Genomic DNA, 20,283 nt, shown 5'->3' with positions numbered 1-20,283 from the left:
ACATACTATAAATAGCGTGTTAAATTCTGATAATAGACCAAGTGTAGTCAGTTTTATTTCTGCCTTTTTAAAACACGTTAACTTATCATATTGTTTTCTTTACATTCATTAAGAAGTTAAATGTGTGTCCATTTAAGCCCTCGGAATCAGAATAAAACATTAACAATTGAAAGTGTTTTGTTGAGATACTCTTCATTCTTGATAAACATGAGCGAAGGATTTTCTTCGTGTATATGTTTTTACTTACATTAAACAATGCATGAACAGTATAACAACAAACTGGAGAAAAAGCAAGCAATTAATTAATAGGGCATGTAAATGTTGATCAATGTGAATTTTAAGAGTCAAATATATAGAAAAATACTGCCATGCCATTGTTTCAAAATTGAGTCACTGATACACAAATATATGGCTTAATATTTAATGGTTAAACTGTAAGAATGTCAATTATTAGTAATAATAATGCTGAGAACAAAAAATGACATGTCAATATAACCGAAGAGTGACTGAGTTTTATAATTGTAAAATGTTTATTTCCAAGGTGCTAAAAGTGACAACAGTGTATTATCTTGAAATTTTAAAACTGTATATTGTATTTTGTAAGAACTGTTGCAAAAGAAGGCCCCCGATTTGACCATACGAGAAGACGGACACAAACTTGTATCTAACAATAACATATAATCAAAATCCCAAATTCTTGTTGCAGAAATGGTCGTGGATACAGCGACTGAAAACTACCAACATACTAAGAAAAAACACAATTTCATTGTTTTCATACTTTTATTCCTTACTTTTTTCGAACACCACTGTCTTTGTTCACTGGCAAAAAACAAGCATACAGAAAACAGCATATAATATGAAAACAAATATTTTGTAAGTACTGGATTACTTGGGATTTCCTGCTGCATTATGCACATAGATAGTTGTAGGTTCTTCATATTCTGAGTCAACACTAATATTTATATACACATCCAGATGGACTTCAAATACAATCAGATATTCAATTAATTTTATAATTAACAATTAAAATTTCCATTATGTAGTAATTTTACCAATATATATTTTATAAGAACTCAGAAAAATGACAACCCTTAAAGAAAGAAAAAACAATGTTTGATGCTGCATCCTTGTTGAATAACTGATCTGGCCATGTGGGAAGCACTTTTGAAATTCACGAAATTAGAAGAAAAAACAATACACTTGCATGCTTGAACATTATTAATGTGTCAGAGAGTGCCAAATTTCATGTTAATATTTTCAGAGTATTCAAAATATTTGCCTCCTGACCCGCAGCGCTTTAGAAATTTTAAGGAACAAAATTCACTACAAAGTTGCTTCATTTGTAACAGAATACAAATGCATGGCGGGGAATGGAAGACTGAAATATTTTAGCTTTAAATTAATATAAAATAGCCTGTATCAAGTGTTTTTTTTACAAATGGATCAGTTGATTCAGAGGTAGTCTGACATAAATTGTAACATCCAGTCCTGCTGTTGTTTTTCCCCAATTAAACAAGTGGCAAAACTCCAACATCACTAAAGCAGAAATTATGGGCCTGCTAAACGTTTGCATATTGCAATGCAAAATGCCTACTAAAGGGGAAGAATAAATATATCTTTAACAATTTTTAGAGTTATGGTCAAGGTAAATGTTCCCACACGACAACGTCGCCACCACTGACAATGACTCCAATACTATGACAATAACTAAATGTTTGATCTTGAAAACAGACAAGAATTATATCATAAACTCAACACTACGAGAGTAGACATATTTAAACACTGATAACAAGAGAAAATACAGAACAAAAACCAAGCGTATTTCATACACAGCAGAAATATGCTTACAATTAACTAACAACACAGATATGTATAAACAGGGAATACTAGTATATAATATAATTATAAATATTTACAATTTACATACACACAACAAAAAGCATCTTTTTTTCATGCAACACAAAACACTTTCAAAGAGATGAACTTGAATCTATTGATGTTGAAATACATCATTGCATGAACATATATGACAGTACATTTGTCATGTTATAACTTGGGATTGCTGAAAACAAACATTGAAAATTATAAAAATTTATACTGTAAAAGGTTCAGATAAAAGTGGCAACTGCATACATGTAGAAATGAATTTCAAATGAGTATTCATGCAACATTTGAATGAGTACACAGCACCATAATAACATCAATAAAAAACAGGTATATCTGTTTAACACAAAAAATGGCTAAATAGAAATACTCTTTAGTATTTCAGGCACTGCTGTATTTGTTTTTACATCTTGCTTCAATTAATTTTTCACTCTAGAAATAACGTTTTTACACTAGCCGAAACATGATTCTTGTATAAAGGTACCCTTACATAATTTGTGATAATTAAAACTGAAATGAATAATATTTCTATTCTCTCTAGGCAAGCTACTGAAACTTTATCTTTACATAATTATGCAACATAATTATTTAAATGGTTGAATAAATAAACAAAGAGAATAAGAAGTTATTCATAATGTACCTGGAATGTTTTACATCTAGAAAAATTTCTTAAGGTATTTAGAGAGTGAAATAATGTTAAATGTGTACATAATATGCATAAAAAGCTGAAAAATTGAGGAGTAGAGCATTTTGTAAAATCTACCTCTCTTGACCCCAAATCTATCGATCTCTACCTCTCTTGACCCCAAATCTTTCGATCTCTACCTCTCTTGACCCCAAACATATCGATCTCTATATCTCTTTACCCCAAATCTATCGAACTCTACCTCTCGGGACCCCAAATCTATCGATCTCTATATCTCTTGACCCCAAATATATCGATCTCTATATCTCTTGTCCCCAAATCTATCGATCTCTACCTCTCTGGACCCAAAATCTATCAATCTCTACCTCTCAAGCAGTGCCGAAGGTTCACATATCTGATTCAAAAAAGAACTTTTCGGCAGTTATTTAGACACGATTATCTGGTTTTAACAGAGTTTGTATACCATTTTCATGCTATAAAAATCTTATGTAATAAATGTCTCCATTTGTTAACCCTTAGCATGCTGGCGGCAATATTATAGTTTTAGCAAACAGCTTGGAACCAGACCAGATGCCGAGTAGCTCGGCGTCTGGTCAGGTTCCAAGCTGTTTGCCACTCAGTCAATATTTCCTCCAAGTTTTAAGTAAATTGACAGGAAAACAAAGTAGACAACATTTTAGCAGGCAACATTTTTTACCCAGCATGCAAAGGGTTAATAATAACAGACTATTTGAGAGTAAAATGAAATAAAATTATGAGTCAAACACAATAAATTCTGTTTTTTTTCCAAGAAAATGTGGGAATGGCACACAATACGACATCCATTCAGAACTGCCTCACCTGAACTGATACATACAGATTTAAGCACAGATGTAGCCAATAAAATCTGAGGATATTTCCTGTAAAAAATTATGGCTTCATCTTTTGTCGATATAATCATGAGAAGCTTAAAAAGGAGCGAGTCAATCTTGCACTAAAACTTCTCCGATTTGCCATGAAGGAAATTGAATCTCATTTCACAGAGAAGTACTTAATACAGGGATGTGATAGACCTGGCAGCCTGAGGGCTGAAACATTTTCCGCCATGGGTTTATGGGGCGTTCTTTGGGTCAAGAGCGCACTGCTGTAGAAGAAAAAATGGCCTTTTAGAAGCTCTTTTGAGGGCTGGAATATTTACTTAAACAATTGAAAGCAACCAAATAATTTTTTCCAGGTAAAAAAAAACCTTTTTTTTTTGGGGGGGGGGGGGGGGGGGGTCTCTGGGGCCATAAGATCCGCGGAATTCCACGAATCCGCGGACAAACCACATCCCTGTTAATAGCGATCATTAATGTTAAATGCAAATGGTAGAACAGCGTCCCTTTAAAATAAATATTTCACGGAAATAAGAGTATAAGATGATGGCAAGACATAAGTTTGAGACATTGCCAGTGCATTAGGCTTTAAAAGTGTAACAAAAAAACACTTAAATTATAGATGGCATTATGAGGGATTTGATGTATATTTGTGGAACGTTTCAAGGAATCTGATCCCTAGATATGTGATTTTGAATGCCTGATGACCCAACAATATTTTGGTATCAACTTTGGTGTCATTTTCAGAGGGTTTATGTGGAGAAAAAGAAAATATATTATTTTATGCGAAAATCTTCTAACAAAAAGATGATTTCTTTGGCCTTATCCAGCAATATTTGGCAAATGTACAAACAAATGAGGCATTAATGCCTAATACTAAGTAACATATGTCCGATCAGTCCAGCAGATTACTTATTAAAGGCATGCTTAATCCTTGTTTTTGATATGATCCAATGTAATGTTAATTTTTATCATTTTTATCTAAATAATTGATCTAAACAAATGTCATATGAAGAAGGAATTCTTGCATTCATAACAACGGAAGGACTTCACAACACTATACAAAAAGTCCTGCATACTCAAAAAGATAAATTTACCTTTTTTATATTTATATCTTCCGTTTGATTCCATAAATTGTTCAACAATTATCAGAAGAAAGAACAACACATTTTCTGCTAAATAACAATAAAAGCTCATATAAAATGTTATGTAAGTCAGCATACAACATACCTTACAAGTTAAAACTACAATGTACTTTAAATACAAGTTACAATAGTTATACAGTTTCTGTCTGTGTTTTGGTTTGTTGTGGCGTAGTTTTGCTAGCATTTGGAGAGGCAGCATCTTTCTTTGGCTCGGGACAACATGTGTCTGTGTAGCATGTTTTCTCAGGGCCACATGCCAACACACAGTCTCGTGAGGAAAACGACTCCGTCTGTGACATAAACGTAAAAACATTACTAAATTACCAAATAAGACAAATTTCTTTCTTTAAACAAAATGCTGAATATCTTTTCTATAGATAAAGTAAAAATGCTCAAACAAAAATTATCTCAGTACCGTATATAAATGCATAAACCAAGTTTCCACTAAAAAGCAGGGATAATTCTTTTTGATAAAACTATGTTTGATCAATAAACTACTCTGAGAGCATTTGTTTATTTGTTTAGCTACTTTTGTCAGTATTATCAACTTACACCATATCAATATTGATAAAAGTTTTGAAGGAAGAAATCCCTGCAGAAATTGGATACATTTTTTTATGTATAAATAAGAACCGCCACAATGTGATGAAACCAGGTTTTCAATGATTGACAGAAAAACTTCAACCTTTGTTGTGAGATTCAGCTTCAAAGGTCTTTTTTTCCTCAGTTTTAGTAACAGTGACCTTGACCCTAGGGACCCCAAATGCAATCCCATGAAAGGTCTCTATAAACTATTTTAAGATACCATGTATGGTCACAATATGTCAACCCTAACTTAAGTTATTTAGTCCCAACCATTTTTTCTATTTTTTTATTATTCAATACAATGTATTAACAAACCTTTTACAACACGGCACAATTAAAACATATGTAAACATATCATTTAGACATTTATAAAAGAACTTGTTATTTGTATTATATAATACTTGCTTTTAGGTATTGGTATGAGTGATATCCCATGCAAAATACATTGTACAAAATGGTCAACATAGATGGCTACCATAGACACCTTGGCAAGTAGAGTGAGTTTTCTGTCATGTCAACTTTAGAGTGAGTTTTGAAATTTAGTTGTTTTCGACATTATTGAAAATTCTTCTGAAAAGAGTTTTTGCTTGATGTGATATTCATATGAATTTCTTTTCTGGCAAGTAAGCTAAAATTGAGTCCTGCAACTTTCCATCTCTTTACATAATTGACTTTGTAGTGTTAAGTTTTAAACCAGATATCAGTCCGAACTTATCTATTGGATTGACTAAGGCAGTAAACGATTATCAGTGCCATCATTTATTTAAGTCGCTTTGTTAACAGTCAGTGATTATTTAATCTCAATATTGTTTTTCTACTTTTACTAACAGTGACCCTAGGAGCCCAAACGTAATGCATGAAAGGACTCCATAAAGGACTCTTCCAGTAAACAAAGTTTGGTCACAATATGTCAAACTTAACTAAATTTATTTGAAACCATTGGTGAGTTTAATGCCGCCCTCCTGCTGACCCACCCAAAAGATGTACGTCAATGTTTCACTTAGTTAAAACCTGGTAATATATATAAAAAGTTTTTCATTTGGCAATCAGAAAGAATAGCCAATTAATTATTAGTAAGGAAAAAGAAGCAGTCTGTATCTTTACTTTTATCAAAAAAAGACAAAACTGAAAATTACTCATCTAGTTAAGAATTCTTTGTATTCGGTTTCATTCGGTTAATTCTCACTGAAGTTGTTAGGCAGAAACCGTTTTTCTATTTTTAGAAACAGTAACCTTGACCTTGCCCCAACCCTCTTAACAGCTATCAAAAGCTAGCTCGTAACATAATCTACCTACACACCAACTTTCATCAATTTTTCATAAAGTTATTGGGTTGAAATCATTTTTCAATTTTTAGTAACCGTGACCTTGACTATGACTCCACCCCCCTCAAAAGCAATCCCACGCTAGCTCTTCTCATAAGCTACCTAGACACTTACTTTCATTACTTTCCATTTTTTCTAACTGAAATTATTGGATGGAAACCATTTTTTTATTTTTAGTTACAGTGACCTTGACCCCAACCCCCTTAACAGCAATCCCAAGCTAGCTTTTCACATTTAAGCTACCTAGACATCAACATTCATATCCATCAATGCTAGCCAAATGAAATCCCATTCTAATGACCAGTTTTTTTTTGTTGAAACCTGGTTAAAACTATTTTAAGTATGGTATTATAACCATTTCATAGTTATTTTTATGATTTTTTTTTTATTTTACACCTTTAATCTTGAAAACCTTTAAGATTTTCTACACCTTGACAGAAAAATCCATGGCAAATTTCCTATATCTTAAATGAGAAGGCACTTGTACCTCTGTGAACTCTGGTTGTATGGTAGTGGAATGTATGCCAGCATTATGAAAGAGGGTTTTGATCCTGACTGCGATGGTCATGTACTCTGATAGGTTGTGAAAGCGGATATGGGCGGAGGCTATCACTCTGTTCCCTGTCAACTGCCACACGTGGAACTCGTGCACTGCTTGAACTCCATCCATCTAATCACAGTATTATTATTGAATAAATTAGTCAGTTATTTCAAACAGATGTTGTTGTTGTTTTTTTATTCTAGTATTTAATAAGTGGCCATATTGTGCACAAGTGAAAATGTTTTCTTTTTATAACTAATGAACAAAACTTTTCTTAGCTGTCACATCATAATTATTTTCTTTCTTACATAATTTATGGTTACTTGTTCTTCTGAATTATTTTGCAATAGGAAATATAAAAAACATTTACATAAAAAAAAAGTACGCACATGTACCTACGGATATCTTTTCCAACAATCATTATTTCCTGGTATGAGGATTTATTACATAAATAAACAAATGAAGTTCTACGAAAGCAGAGGTTTTCAAATTACAGCATTTAAAATAAATTTAAAATGTTTTCACAAATACCAAACTAATTAATTTTACTTGTATAATGAAGTAATGTCTAAGAGCGTAGGATTAAATGTAAGCTATTGTTTCACGAAAGGATTATTTTCTACCAAACCAATTGTATAACTAACTAAAGTGATATAAGGAAAATACAACAGGGAGCACAAAGAAAAACACCTGTTTATGTACACAAGTATGAATAGTCTTACTTGTTCAATTTTTTCTTTAATGTCAGTGATCTGTATATGTGTGGGAACTGTCTGCAGGAGAATCATGCCTGCTTCTTTCACTGCAAGCAGAAGATATAAATGTTCACATTGAAATAATTAGGTGTACATTTTCTCATACCTAAATAATAGAGGATAATTGATGGGTTCAGTGTAAGATCCCAATATATTACACTAAGTTAGCACACCAAAAGCTCTATTTCAGGAGTGGTGTAGCCACCAATGACATTTTTACTTCTGGTGGTCACGAAGTAAATTATTTTGCAATCTTACACTGAAACAAACATTTTTCTTCTCTTTATTATATGATAACAACTGATAAATCTCTACAAAACATATAATACATTAGAAAACATATAATAAATGTGATTTCTTACTTTAATATGAAAATAATATCTAAGATTTAATTGGCAATTTGATAAACCACTTGCTTATACTTACACAGTGGAATGGCTGTAGATAAAATGATGCAGACCATGACCACGCTGAAATAGAGAGACATATCAATTACATTTATAATAGGGATGGCAACAAGTTATAAAACTGTTACTCGAGTACAATCTTTCGATCCAGTCCTCAGGTTTTTGATTACCGGTATTCAGAAAACCTGAATTGGTTTTCCAGAGGACAAGTTCATGTTTGTATATATTGGCCATTTTTATCTTTAAATAAGTCTGCTGTTATGTAATTATGAACTGTAACAGAAAAATGGAGAAAAAAATGTTGTTTCATTCTTTTAATATGTCCTTTCTATTTTATTTTATACTTAAATATTTGACACTTCAATATATCACATGCCATGCGAAGAAGTAAACAATATTAACGTCAACAAATTACATGTCATTAAAGTAGCATATGAGCTACACTCAATGATGAACAAAAATAAAATGAACAAAATTGAATAGCATAACATACGAATAAGCAGAATAACTACCACTGCATAATATTGAACAATTTTCTGCTTGCAGTGCCACCATTATATGCTAACTTGACATCACACAGCATACAATTACACGACTTGCTGACGTCTGCTGGTTTGACTTTGTTCCACACTGGACTTTGCAAGTGGCATAACTAATTGCAATATATGTTTAGTTGATCAAAATATTATTTCAGAATTATTCATTCTGTAATATAGTTTGTTTACCTCTTAATGTTCATTATTCCTAAAAATTGATATCAACCAATACATTGTGATGATCATTGCAAAAAAATGCCCATTAACATGAACATGAACATGAACATAATGAACATAATTTTATTCGACGTATACCAACAAGGTACATAGTCATACAATATAAATACATTTATATAACGTGAATTCAACATGTCACATAATACAGATTCGATACAGGCAATGTCTATACGTAGATATGAATAATTGTCCATAGGTAAAAAAAAATATATGCCAAAAATAAGATTGTTTCTCATGGACTGTGACTGAATATAGCACAACTCATCTTTAAGAAGGATTTGTTGTTTTTCCAGTGATTGTATACGTTCCACAGCAATTCCAAGGTTAAAGTCCACACTCTCCGTTTTGTCCTCAATCACCGCCACTCTCTCCCCGACCCCCTTAGCTTGATCTTGCACAAAATTCCATATTTTTGCTACCTCTTTCTCAAAACTGCCTACACGCTTCTCTAAAACATCAAGCGAATCCAGTCGCTTTTCAATCCCCTTAACACGACCATTTATTTCTTTCAAAAATGACATAATATCAGTCATAGTCGGTTCAGAGCTTGACTCATTGTCTTGAGGGTCAATATCAATTGAACTTGCATTCGATGCCCCTGCCCCTGCTTTACCTTTTTTTCCCATGTTTACTGATGGACTGGCGCGGGGTTTAGAACATTCACCATCAGCCTGTACCCCAGAGGTACTAACAAATCACTGGTCATAACAGTTCTTCGTTTAAGGAATGAATTGTGGGGTATGAATGCAATTGGGCTGGTCAAAGTGTGTGGAGTCCGACATCCACTGTTTGGTGAAAACTCTCTTATTTGTAAACAATATAATTGTGTGTCAGAAGTCCATTCCATTCCATATTTTTATAGCATAAAACAATACAATGTTTAAAGCAAGCTAGAACTCCGCGAGTCGGATGTGTCGCCTGACGAATTATTTACTGTCGACATTATAGCTGTTAGATTGGCATTTTATTCATTTATAGACAATGATGTTGCCATTTAACTTTCAAGTGTAGGTGGCATTTGAACCCTCAATCAGATATACCTATGGAATAAGTTTGAGGTTGAAACCTCCTATAGTTTACGAGATATGCCACGGACAAAACCTAAGCAAGAAAATTAACAGAGGGCAATAACTCTAAAAATATGGCAGCAAGAGTAACGGTTCTTGTGCACTGCACTTGCCCTCAATGAGATATATCTAGCTATGAAGTTTCAAGTTGATACCTCTTATATTCTTCAAGATATGCCCCGGACAAAACTTTAAGCATGAAAATTAACAAATGGCAATAACTTTAAAACTAAGAAAGCAAGAGTTACTGTTATTGCGCACTGCACTTGCCCTCAATGAGATATATCTAGCTATGAAGTTTCAAGTTGATACCTCTTATATTCTTCAAGATATGCCCCGGACAAAACTTTAAGCATGAAAATTAACAAAGGGCAATAACTTTAAAACTAAGAAAGCAAGAGTTACTGTTATTGTGCACTGCACTTGCCCTCAATGAGATCTGTCTAGCTATGAAGTTTCAAGTTGATACCTCTTATATTCTTCAAGATATGCCCCGGACAAAACTTTAAGCATGAAAATTAACAAAGGGCAATAATTTTAAAACTAAGAAAGCAAGAGTTACTGTTATTGTGCACTGCACTTGCCCTCAATTAGATCTATGTACATATGAAGTTTCAAGTTGACACCACTAATAGTTTAGGAGATATACCCCAAACAAGCGAAAATGGGACGCAGACGCCGCCGCCGCCGAAAGTAACCCCTATATGTCGTCTTTTCAGGCGACACAAAAAAATACTTATAATACCAATGTTCTGTTTCAAAACTTTGCTAAATGACATCAGTGCTAATTGCAAATTAGGGCCTTTTGTTGACAGTTTATATACTCTCACAAAAACTGTCATTTAATTGGTCAATTGTGTACATAGCGGGGATAAGAGGGTCTTGTTGGCAACGCGCCAGTACTGTAACATCTCTATATTGTGTATTTGGTGAATTTTAAACATTTTTTATACTCATGCAGTGAATTAGTACTCACGTACTCAGACAATTGTCGTTGTCGTCCCTAATTAAGAAATATTACACACCACTGAGGGTCATATAACATTATAGGACCAGCCAGTCAGCCACCTACATTTTATATGGACTGAGGGGTTAGCCAAGGTCAATGTACCTTCCAGTGCTGACTGGCTGGTCCTTATAATGCCATAATGACCCGAAGTATATGATACAGAACATTTTATACCATTGAAATTTTTGAAGCGCTTAAGATGTGTTACATAGAACAAAGCTTATAAGGTTATTTTTTTCTTTGTTTACTTTCACAGTTGTGAAAATAGCAAGCTGCACTTACCAGTTGTATGAAGTGAGCGGTCCATATCACATTTTTGGCGAGGCCCGGACTGGCCAAACATATGATATGGACCGCTCACTTCATAAAACAGGATATTTATCAAATTACAGTGATATTCAGACTTAACCATCTTTTATACAAAAAGAAGAGACACATTTATGTTAGGTATGATATTTTATAATAATTACGCTGCATTTTCTGTAGTGACAATCTCTTATCAACTTACGCCATAATGAAAAAATATGGACACATAATTTGAGCTTTAAATCACTTCACCCAATACCTTTTGTAAATCTTGTAATTAGTTATCTTCCAATTATGACGATAGAGACATGCATTTGGTGTTAAAAAAGATCAAACAGTGTCATGAAGACGATAGGTGAGGTGATTGAACACTGAATAAGTATTCCCTTGATTGGATTTGTCACCTTTCACGAATGCCCTACATGGTAAAAAAAAGTATTATACCAATTTTGATGATTAATGAGCTTAGCCGTTGTGAAAATTTAAGACTTTGTTTATATGATACACAAAACATTGCCTGCACAAGAAATAAACATACTTTTTCTTCATGTAGAATGGCAACAACTCGCTTGTAGCTGCAGAGCTTTATATCACATTCAGATTCAAGTTAAACTTGGATATTATGCCCATGAACGCTCCTACCAAGTTTCATCATTATTATATAGTAAATGTTATTGTCTGCACAGGAAATAAACCTTATTCTATTTTTTATGTAATAGAGGCCAAACTCTTGTGTTACAAGGGCGAATTATCTCAAAATAAAACTTAACAAGATATCATGTCCATACAGTTTAATCACTCACCAAGTTTCATCATGATCAGATAATAGTCTCTGTATGCACATGATATAATGTCTAGATCAAGCTTATATCTTGAGCAAACAAAAACTCTCAATTATTGTAACACAATCAGTTATATAAATACAAATCTCTTATTTTTTCTGTTTTACATGAAAGCTATCAATTTGTTTTGGATTAAACTATTCCAGGGTCAACAGTATGAACTGTTACCCTCTCACACTATGATGTAAATTGAATTTTCATAATTTACATTTAGACAGCATATCATTAACATTAGGTTGTTGCAAGGTAATTTGAGTGACAGTCAAAACTATTGTCCCTTGGTGTCAGGGATTCAATTCTGAACTGGTGCCTTTGGCCTTTGCCTCCAGCAACAGTTTAGATGTCATCCCCTCCACCTTAGGATAAATATTCCCCAAATAACCATAAAACTGTATACTGATTCATGGTGACGCTTGGTGACAGTGTTTGTAGGCATAATGTCACAGTTATCAGATATATCTTTGTTAAATATATGATCAGATGAGCCCCTTTAATGGACATAACAACATTTGAGGAATTGATCCTGATAACCAAACATTTCTACAGATCTATGGGGTACAATTATTGATGCATGCTTACACAATAAACTGGTCATCAAGCCACTCATTTTTAAAAGACACCTTCCTTAACCAGCCACTCTAAAAACAATTTCTCCCATCACATATTTCCCGATGCTCACCAGATTTTTTGATTACAAATTGCTGACTTGACTTGACAATACTTGACTTAAGACAAATAATAAGCTTCGGAAATGTCTGATCACATTGGAAACTTTTGCCAACCAATCAAAGTGCTGAACAAGATCTTTCTGTATATGAAGTTTGAGGTCAATACCTCAAAGACTTTTCAAGCTATGCTCTGAATAATAAGTATGTAAATGAACAAAGGGCCTTTATGAGATGTATCTGTATATGAAGTTTGAAGTCAATACCTTGAAGACTTAAAGTTATGCTCCAGACAAGTTTGCCAATGCAGCACCATTGTTACTTTATTATTATATGAAAATGACAACAGTCAGCTTGCTAATTGTGAACTAAAAACAATCATGCAAACACCAAAAACTTTGTAAGTTACTTGCATATCATCTATTTTGTTTGCCAAAGAAAGTGAAATATGCTTTTCAAAATTCCAGGCAAAACGCATTTATTGAGGTTAAACGGTATTGCCAATCTTACCTCATTCCGGGGTCAACATAGTAAACCCAGTCTCCTTCAACGAACCAGATGACTAGAGCACTGATTATCACAATCACTGAACCGAGAGCATCTCCAAGCACATGCAGGAACACAGCACGCATGTTTAACTGTGAGCTGGAAGCTGAGGTATTGAAGAATGAAATAAAAGTAATAATGGGTATTAATAACAATGATATTTTTCTAAATTACCAAAATCTAACGCAATGTCTTTTGGTAAGTCTTAGCATTGACTGCATTCTCTATCTGCTCTGTGTACTTTTAAGACCTACCATCAACAACTTACACATTCTATCACTGTCAAACTCCATGATGATATCATCATGGTCGGCCTCCGAATCGCTTTCTGCAGAGCTGTTTCCAGTTGCCCCATTGGCAATGTGTCCCTCTACAAGTGACTCGCTCTCCTTCATTGCAACCATGTGTTGCTTCTGTCCGTCCTTGGGCTCCCCCTTCCCCCCTCCATGACTGTGCCCATGACCCCCACCACCGTGGCTGTGACCTGGCAACAATAGATGAAGTTTTATTTATCCTAGTGCTGATTTCTTGACATGTGTGACAGTATCATGATTTACAGAAATAATTTACTAAATAGTACCGGTACAAATATTGCAATAAACAAAACTTAACTTTATATTCTTACAGACTTGAATGACTACCTATTCATTCAAAATACATTGTTTAAAGCTTTAACACATCCAGTCTAGGAATAAAGCTTTTTTTATACCATGGTTATGGAAGAGGAGGAGTCCAATAAGGTTGATGCCGAGGCCGGCTGCACCCACGATCAGAAGCAGCTTGGGGTTCTCCACCTTCTCCACCTCTACAAGTCTCTTCAGGGCCTCCACCATGATGGAGAAACACAGGGCGATCAGAAACACAGAGTTTATCATGGCGCCGAGCACCTCTGCCCGCGCCCATCCAAAGGTGTTCTTCTTGGTACGCCACTTAGAGATCTATGTAGATGGTGGAATTTAATTAAAAAGTTATACATGTACATTCGTTTTGATAAACATTCAAGAATGTATTTATATGTAATAAATTTGTTGTATTTCCATTGAGATGTTACAATTTGTTTCAATTAACCCTTTTGGCGCCTTAGTGGCAACAATATGACAGCCTGGAAGACTGCAAATGTCACATTAATGCAACATTGTGGGACATAGAGTACTGTAAATCCCCTATTAGACGTGCCGGGCTAATGTTTCTTTTAGAACAATTTCATACATTCAGCAAACTTTACAAAATATATGCTAAATTTGATGTTTAGTCATGTATAGTGAAATAAATTTAGTTTCATTTGTTGCTAAAATAACTACATCTATCTGTCTGCATAAAATTCATGTTAAAAATTGTATGTGTATTTTCTTTGTTATTAAATGCACAACTTCTTTGACTACATACCCGCACTGATGCAAAGCCCACAATGAGAGCCACGACGTCTGACAGCATGTGGAATGAGTCTGCCACAAGGGCGATTGAGTTTGTGATGTATCCAACGATGATCTCCACCAGGAAGAAAGAGGCTGTCAGCCCCAGCATCGTCAACAGCCGACATGTCTTTGTGCCCAATTTACCCATCTTGATATTCTATTATATTGTCTGCAAACCAAAACAGTAGCTATAATACAAGTTGTATTTGGAAGCCTTTTGGTAAAGTTAACTAAACTGAGTAAGAACTAAGTGTTATCAAATTGCATTTGCTCGGCAACAATTGTACACAACCATAATGTTTCTCTTGACCTTCAGTATAAAATCGTAATACAGCAAAAGCTAAAGCTGGATGCTGTTTAACAAAAAGATATTAAAGTGAAAAAAGGGAAATAGTACTGACACAACTTCGAAAGAAATCCGTGAAGAGTCATTAAATTTAACAAATATCAGGAATGAACGTGTGAAATACAAGTCATATCTCTTGAATCAGTTTGGGAGATGACCATACCTGTAATGCTGTGATTTTTATGAGCTAAAAAGGGCAATGACATGAACAAATAAAAATAAAAATAAATCTGTAATATTTGTTGTGATTTCATTTTGCTGTTTGTTTTGGCAGTGCAAAAGCCTTTGGCCGTGAAAAGCCATTCTAAATATTACAGAAATCAATTGTTTCTGCAATATGAACTTTGATGCTGTTCTAAAAAGACAAATGTATTTAGTTCTAACAAATTGCTGAAAAGAGTTATTGAACTTCTTTCATGATTAAACTTGTATGTTTCACATCAATATTTGCAGTATATTGTATCCCTTAAAACGCTTTGGAATATGAGATTATCTATAAGCCGAGTGAATGTAAATGAAGTTTTCCTTATGAGAAAATTTAAAACTTAGAGAAAACTTTATGGGATTTTAAGTATTAGACAACATGCATCAAGCTGTTCAAAATTGGTTAGACAAAGGTTGCATCGGTTAATCTATGGGCATATTTCAAAGAGAAAACATTCAAACACATTTGTCACATATTTCAATGTATGCATGAAAGCAGGGCTTCTAAAACTTTGGAACTTCAGTCGGTCCGGACCCGGCGACGACCCCCCCCCCCCAAAAAAAAAATCCCCCCCAAAAAGAAAGACCTGTTCAATAGTCCGATTTTATAGAAATGTCATACATTTTCGCGACGTCTTTTCTGTCAATATTTTTTGCGATGTGGCAGTTTGTAAGAGGGCTCTAGAGCCAGCATAGCCGATTCGGATAGTCATTGATACAAGTTTAATTCAAATGAGATTCTCATCGAGTTCTGCGGCGTTTCAAACAAGAATATATATGACGTAAGCGGCGGACTCAGCTGTCACATTCGGAACTCCTCGGCCATTTTTGATGTTTATGAAAAAAATGGCCGAGGAGTTCCGAATGCAGCTGTCAGACTATGTAGGTTACACATCACCATTGTTTTTCCCTATATAATTCAATGTAAAATTATAATTTTTAGACAACATTTAAAGGCATTTCGAGCGAATGCAGGCTATGATAACCTTACATTTTAAGCCAATAAAAAAGGAGGGTCAAGTTATTCCTAAGAAGAATCACTCCCCTTGAAAAACAAACTCTAAAAATTGCACCGTCCGCCATGACAGTTCTTCCAAAATGACCTTTCAACTATAGGGCAGCGGTTTATGCTTTAATCTCTACTCTAAATGATAAATCAAGCAAGAATAGATACTTAAGGTAAAAAAGTTTCAGGAATAATGATAGTTTTGATTTACAGTGTATTGAGCATGTGAAAACATGTCTATCAATCATAAGAACTTTTTTTTATTGAGAATTTTCCACACAATGGAAGTACATATGACGTAATGGTGACGTCATTCCTGTACGAGTAGTTAATAAAGCGTATCGCTGTTGATATCCTATAATTATATTATTACGTTAATTAATTCGGTATTTTAATGCTTTCACGGATTTACAATGACATGCATTTATTATTAAAGCCGTTTTTAACCAGCAATGGTTCTTTATAACAATTTAAATTTAACCGTTTTGTAATCAACAAACGGATATCTTGTAATGATCGACGACGACATATAGCATATTGCCATGTAGAAATATGGACCGATTTTAACACTTATCAGGAAAGCTGTAGGCAGATAATTAACACGTGTCTTCTGTTTATACCAAAACACGTGATTGGACCGATTACAAGCGTCTGCTAATTAACAGATAGGCTATAGAGTGATCAGCGTAGCGGAAATAGCAGCTAGTCTCATGGTAACCAAGACACTTTTATGACCCATTGGATGTAGTTTTGAATTTGTGAATGACCCATGAATGTTAATGTATATTACAATTTCTATATCTTTTACTGGCTTAGTCGTTTTGGACCGAAAACTTCAACTTATCCACTGTCATCTGCGTGCACAGCTCTTTTTTATGGTGATTCAAAAATAGTATTTAAAGTCAGAATCACAACAAAAGTAGTTCTGCATTTTAAATTATTGTGTAATCAGCAGAAACGCATTATTGCAACATCCACATACTTCTAACAACACTGCTTCAAAAGAATGACGCTCACATCACAAAATAATCAGACTAACTATAATACATATATATTTCATTTCAATTTTTAATGTGAATGGCCAGTATGTCACGCAACAACATCAATTAATATGAAATTTAAAAGTTTATCTTTAAAAATATTGCCTTGCAACTAGTTAAAAAATGATTTCGACCATCATAATATACATTATACAATATCATTTATTTGGAGGTCTTTATAAAACTTAATGTTCACCTCACTGCGCTAGACTTGAAGGCTTAATTTCTATAAAGACCAGCAAAATCAACAACAACCTATACTTAATACTCGAACACTTATTTTATCTTTTTGTTAATCATAACTGTTAAATCTAGCATGTGAATCAGATAAATGTTGCTTTGGGAAAAATGAATGAAACGAAGTAAAATGAAATACAGTATGCAGTAAACAATCTTAATATGCTTACTGAGTTTAAGATGACATTTATAAAGTGACAATATATACAAGAATAGAGCATTATTAATGCGAACAGTTTATTCTTACAAGTTAGTGCAACTAATTGCATTAATATGGTCATACGTGCATGACGAGATGAAGGACTACCCGGTCAACACAAACCAGTTTCTACATGACTGTATTGCAGACAATCAAGGACCATACATTATCATTGCTGCTTGTATCATTATTTAAATTAATTATTTAGGTCTGACTTTGAAATTCTTATCAGTACAACTATGATCTATACTCTTGTAATATGTATATTTTTTGTAAAATGACTTTTGAAATTGCTCAATGCTTATAACTATTTTAGAGAAACACTTAAAGTAAACCCCTTTTGTTCTAGATATCACTATATTTTTGACATATTTCAACACTGCTGCATGGCTGCATTGAATGGTAAGCAAGTTTAAACCATTACTTTTTTAGTAAACATTTTCTGAAATAAATAAAATAATGCTATTTAAATAAAACCTTATTTAAATTTTAAAAACCCTTTTATCTGCAGTTAAAAATATTCTTAAGTTGATGTGACTAATGGTTAACAAGAATAATAATAAGAATTCACAACAGTTGCCTTTTTAGCCAAATTCACAATCTTGTGACCTAAATTAATAAGGAAAGATTAAAAAAGAAGCATGGCTGTGTGGTACTTACATTACCGGCAAGTTTGTTGACTGTGTGTTCCAGATGTAACCCTTTTTAAATGTTTGTGACACACACTTTTTTCAAATGTTTGTGACACTTTTTTGAGTGTTTGTGACACAATTATGATTTCTGTAAACAACAGTCCTAATTTTTTATTGAAAAAAATGTCTGTATCTTAACATACACATATTGACATGACATTTTATCTTTAAGACTCCATACACAATGGTAAATCTCAATCATGCTTATTCATAATGATAGTATTAAAACTCCTCCATACCTGTTTGTTAAAGTGGCTGCATCAATGTAAGTTTGATAATTGTGTTCATAAATGGTGGTCAGAAATAGTTAAAAGGTCGAACTTACAGAACAATATCTAAAAGTATTTCCAATCAATTTAAACTTTATATGAGTGTCAGAGTGATTATAGGCGATCAGCAGTATATACCTGGTACAGATGATTCTTGTAACTTTTCACTACTGTCTATTTAAGGTCACTAATGTTCAATGAAGTTTGGTCACTGATGTTCAATAAGGTTTAACGCTTTATCTTGCAATTGGCCGTAATGATTAATTTTGATGCCTCATGACCCCATATAATTTTGTTATCAGTTGAAAGGGTATTACTTACTGGATACTAATATCTTAAAAATGATTCAAAATACAATGTACATTTATACAAAAAAAAATATAGCAGTTTGTATTCTTGTTCTTTTTTTCAACATAAAATGACATGAACATTTTTCAATCTTTGAATGCCAAATGCATGTTGGAGTATCTTTATCAGTATGATATTTATATAATTTTCCTACACACATTAAAGTCTTTCATATGATACCAAATAATATGGGGTCATGACTTACAAGGTAGACAACTTTTACATTATTGTACTTCAGATACACTGTACTTTAAAAAAGTTTGGCTGAAGGTGCCTATCAGGTTGATATCCTTAACAAAACACAATGTAATATTATTTCTTGATCTTAATCTTACCACAGATTGTGCATGGCACTATTGACATGTCATATTGCTTTATTAACACTAAAAACCTTGTTTTATTGTAGCATAAAGATGTTTGACACTTTTGTTTACTCTGTCCATCTATTGAAACAACATGGATGGTGGGATTCAGCCATTGGGCATGCAATTGTTGGCCGCTTACATCTTTGGAAAAAATGTTGGATTCATGCTTTCCGAATAAAATTTATCCCAATTTGTTTATGCTATCCAATTGAATAAACAGAATCTATTTCATCTTATCATTGGCATTTACATAATCTTATTTCACAGAAGTGTTTTATAATATCCATAATACAACTTCAACTTCAACTTCAAAGTTTATTGACAAATCGGCATATAACAATACCTTTGGCCATTAAACATATTTAACATTGTACAGACGGCCGAATGATATTTTGTACAACACAATTACATATATAGTTATAAGGAGTACATGTTTTTAAAGAACATATAGATAGATATTAAGCAAAAGTTAAGAAGCAGGTATATTATCAAGCTGTTCTTGTCTATTTAGCATAGCATGATGAATATATTTAGAAACATTTCTAATTGTTTTTGATTTTTCACACGACATTAACTTAATAAACTTTTGAATAGTCGGGAATGCTACATTTATACAATATTTTAGTCTTAAATTACGATAAAGTGGGCAGCATAAAATAAAATGGTATTCGGATTCTACTACTCTCAAATTACAACATTTACAAAGTCTAGCATTTCTATCAATATTTAGATATCTGCCCGTTTCAATTTCCAAAGAGTGAGAACACAAACGTAATTTCGACATTTCTGTTCTAATATAATCATCATTAATA

At 33.4% G+C, this 20,283-nt stretch overlaps 1 protein-coding gene across 4 annotated transcripts in view; it reads right to left on the bottom strand.

The window, feature by feature from the left end:
• Positions 1 to 761: 761 nt before the first annotated feature.
• The window catches only part of LOC128231177 (proton-coupled zinc antiporter SLC30A1-like), a 33,141-nt gene continuing 13,619 nt past the window's right edge, over positions 762 to 20,283 (bottom strand). Inside the window, exons 1-9 of one of the 4 annotated variants that reach the window (XM_052943662.1) lie at positions 19,442 to 19,553; positions 14,737 to 14,934; positions 14,060 to 14,288; positions 13,619 to 13,834; positions 13,315 to 13,456; positions 8,162 to 8,205; positions 7,703 to 7,782; positions 6,927 to 7,109; positions 762 to 4,819 (exon numbers count right to left, since the gene is read on the bottom strand). In XM_052943662.1, the coding sequence (XP_052799622.1) occupies positions 4,661 to 4,819; positions 6,927 to 7,109; positions 7,703 to 7,782; positions 8,162 to 8,205; positions 13,315 to 13,456; positions 13,619 to 13,834; positions 14,060 to 14,288; positions 14,737 to 14,913 (1,230 nt within the window). In that variant the 5' untranslated portion in view covers positions 14,914 to 14,934; positions 19,442 to 19,553 and the 3' untranslated portion in view covers positions 762 to 4,660. Of the gene's footprint in view, positions 4,820 to 6,926; positions 7,110 to 7,702; positions 7,783 to 8,161; positions 8,206 to 13,314; positions 13,457 to 13,618; positions 13,835 to 14,059; positions 14,289 to 14,736; positions 14,935 to 15,902; positions 16,128 to 19,441; positions 19,554 to 20,283 lie in introns of those variants that run through there. The other 3 variants (XM_052943661.1, XM_052943660.1, XM_052943659.1) reach the window with 3 other exon arrangements.

Source organism: Mya arenaria, chromosome 4, assembly GCF_026914265.1.
Source record: "Mya arenaria isolate MELC-2E11 chromosome 4, ASM2691426v1".
In the NCBI taxonomy this organism is placed as follows: Eukaryota; Metazoa; Mollusca; class Bivalvia; order Myida; family Myidae; genus Mya; species Mya arenaria.
This window is presented reverse-complemented; position numbering and strand designations above follow the sequence as displayed.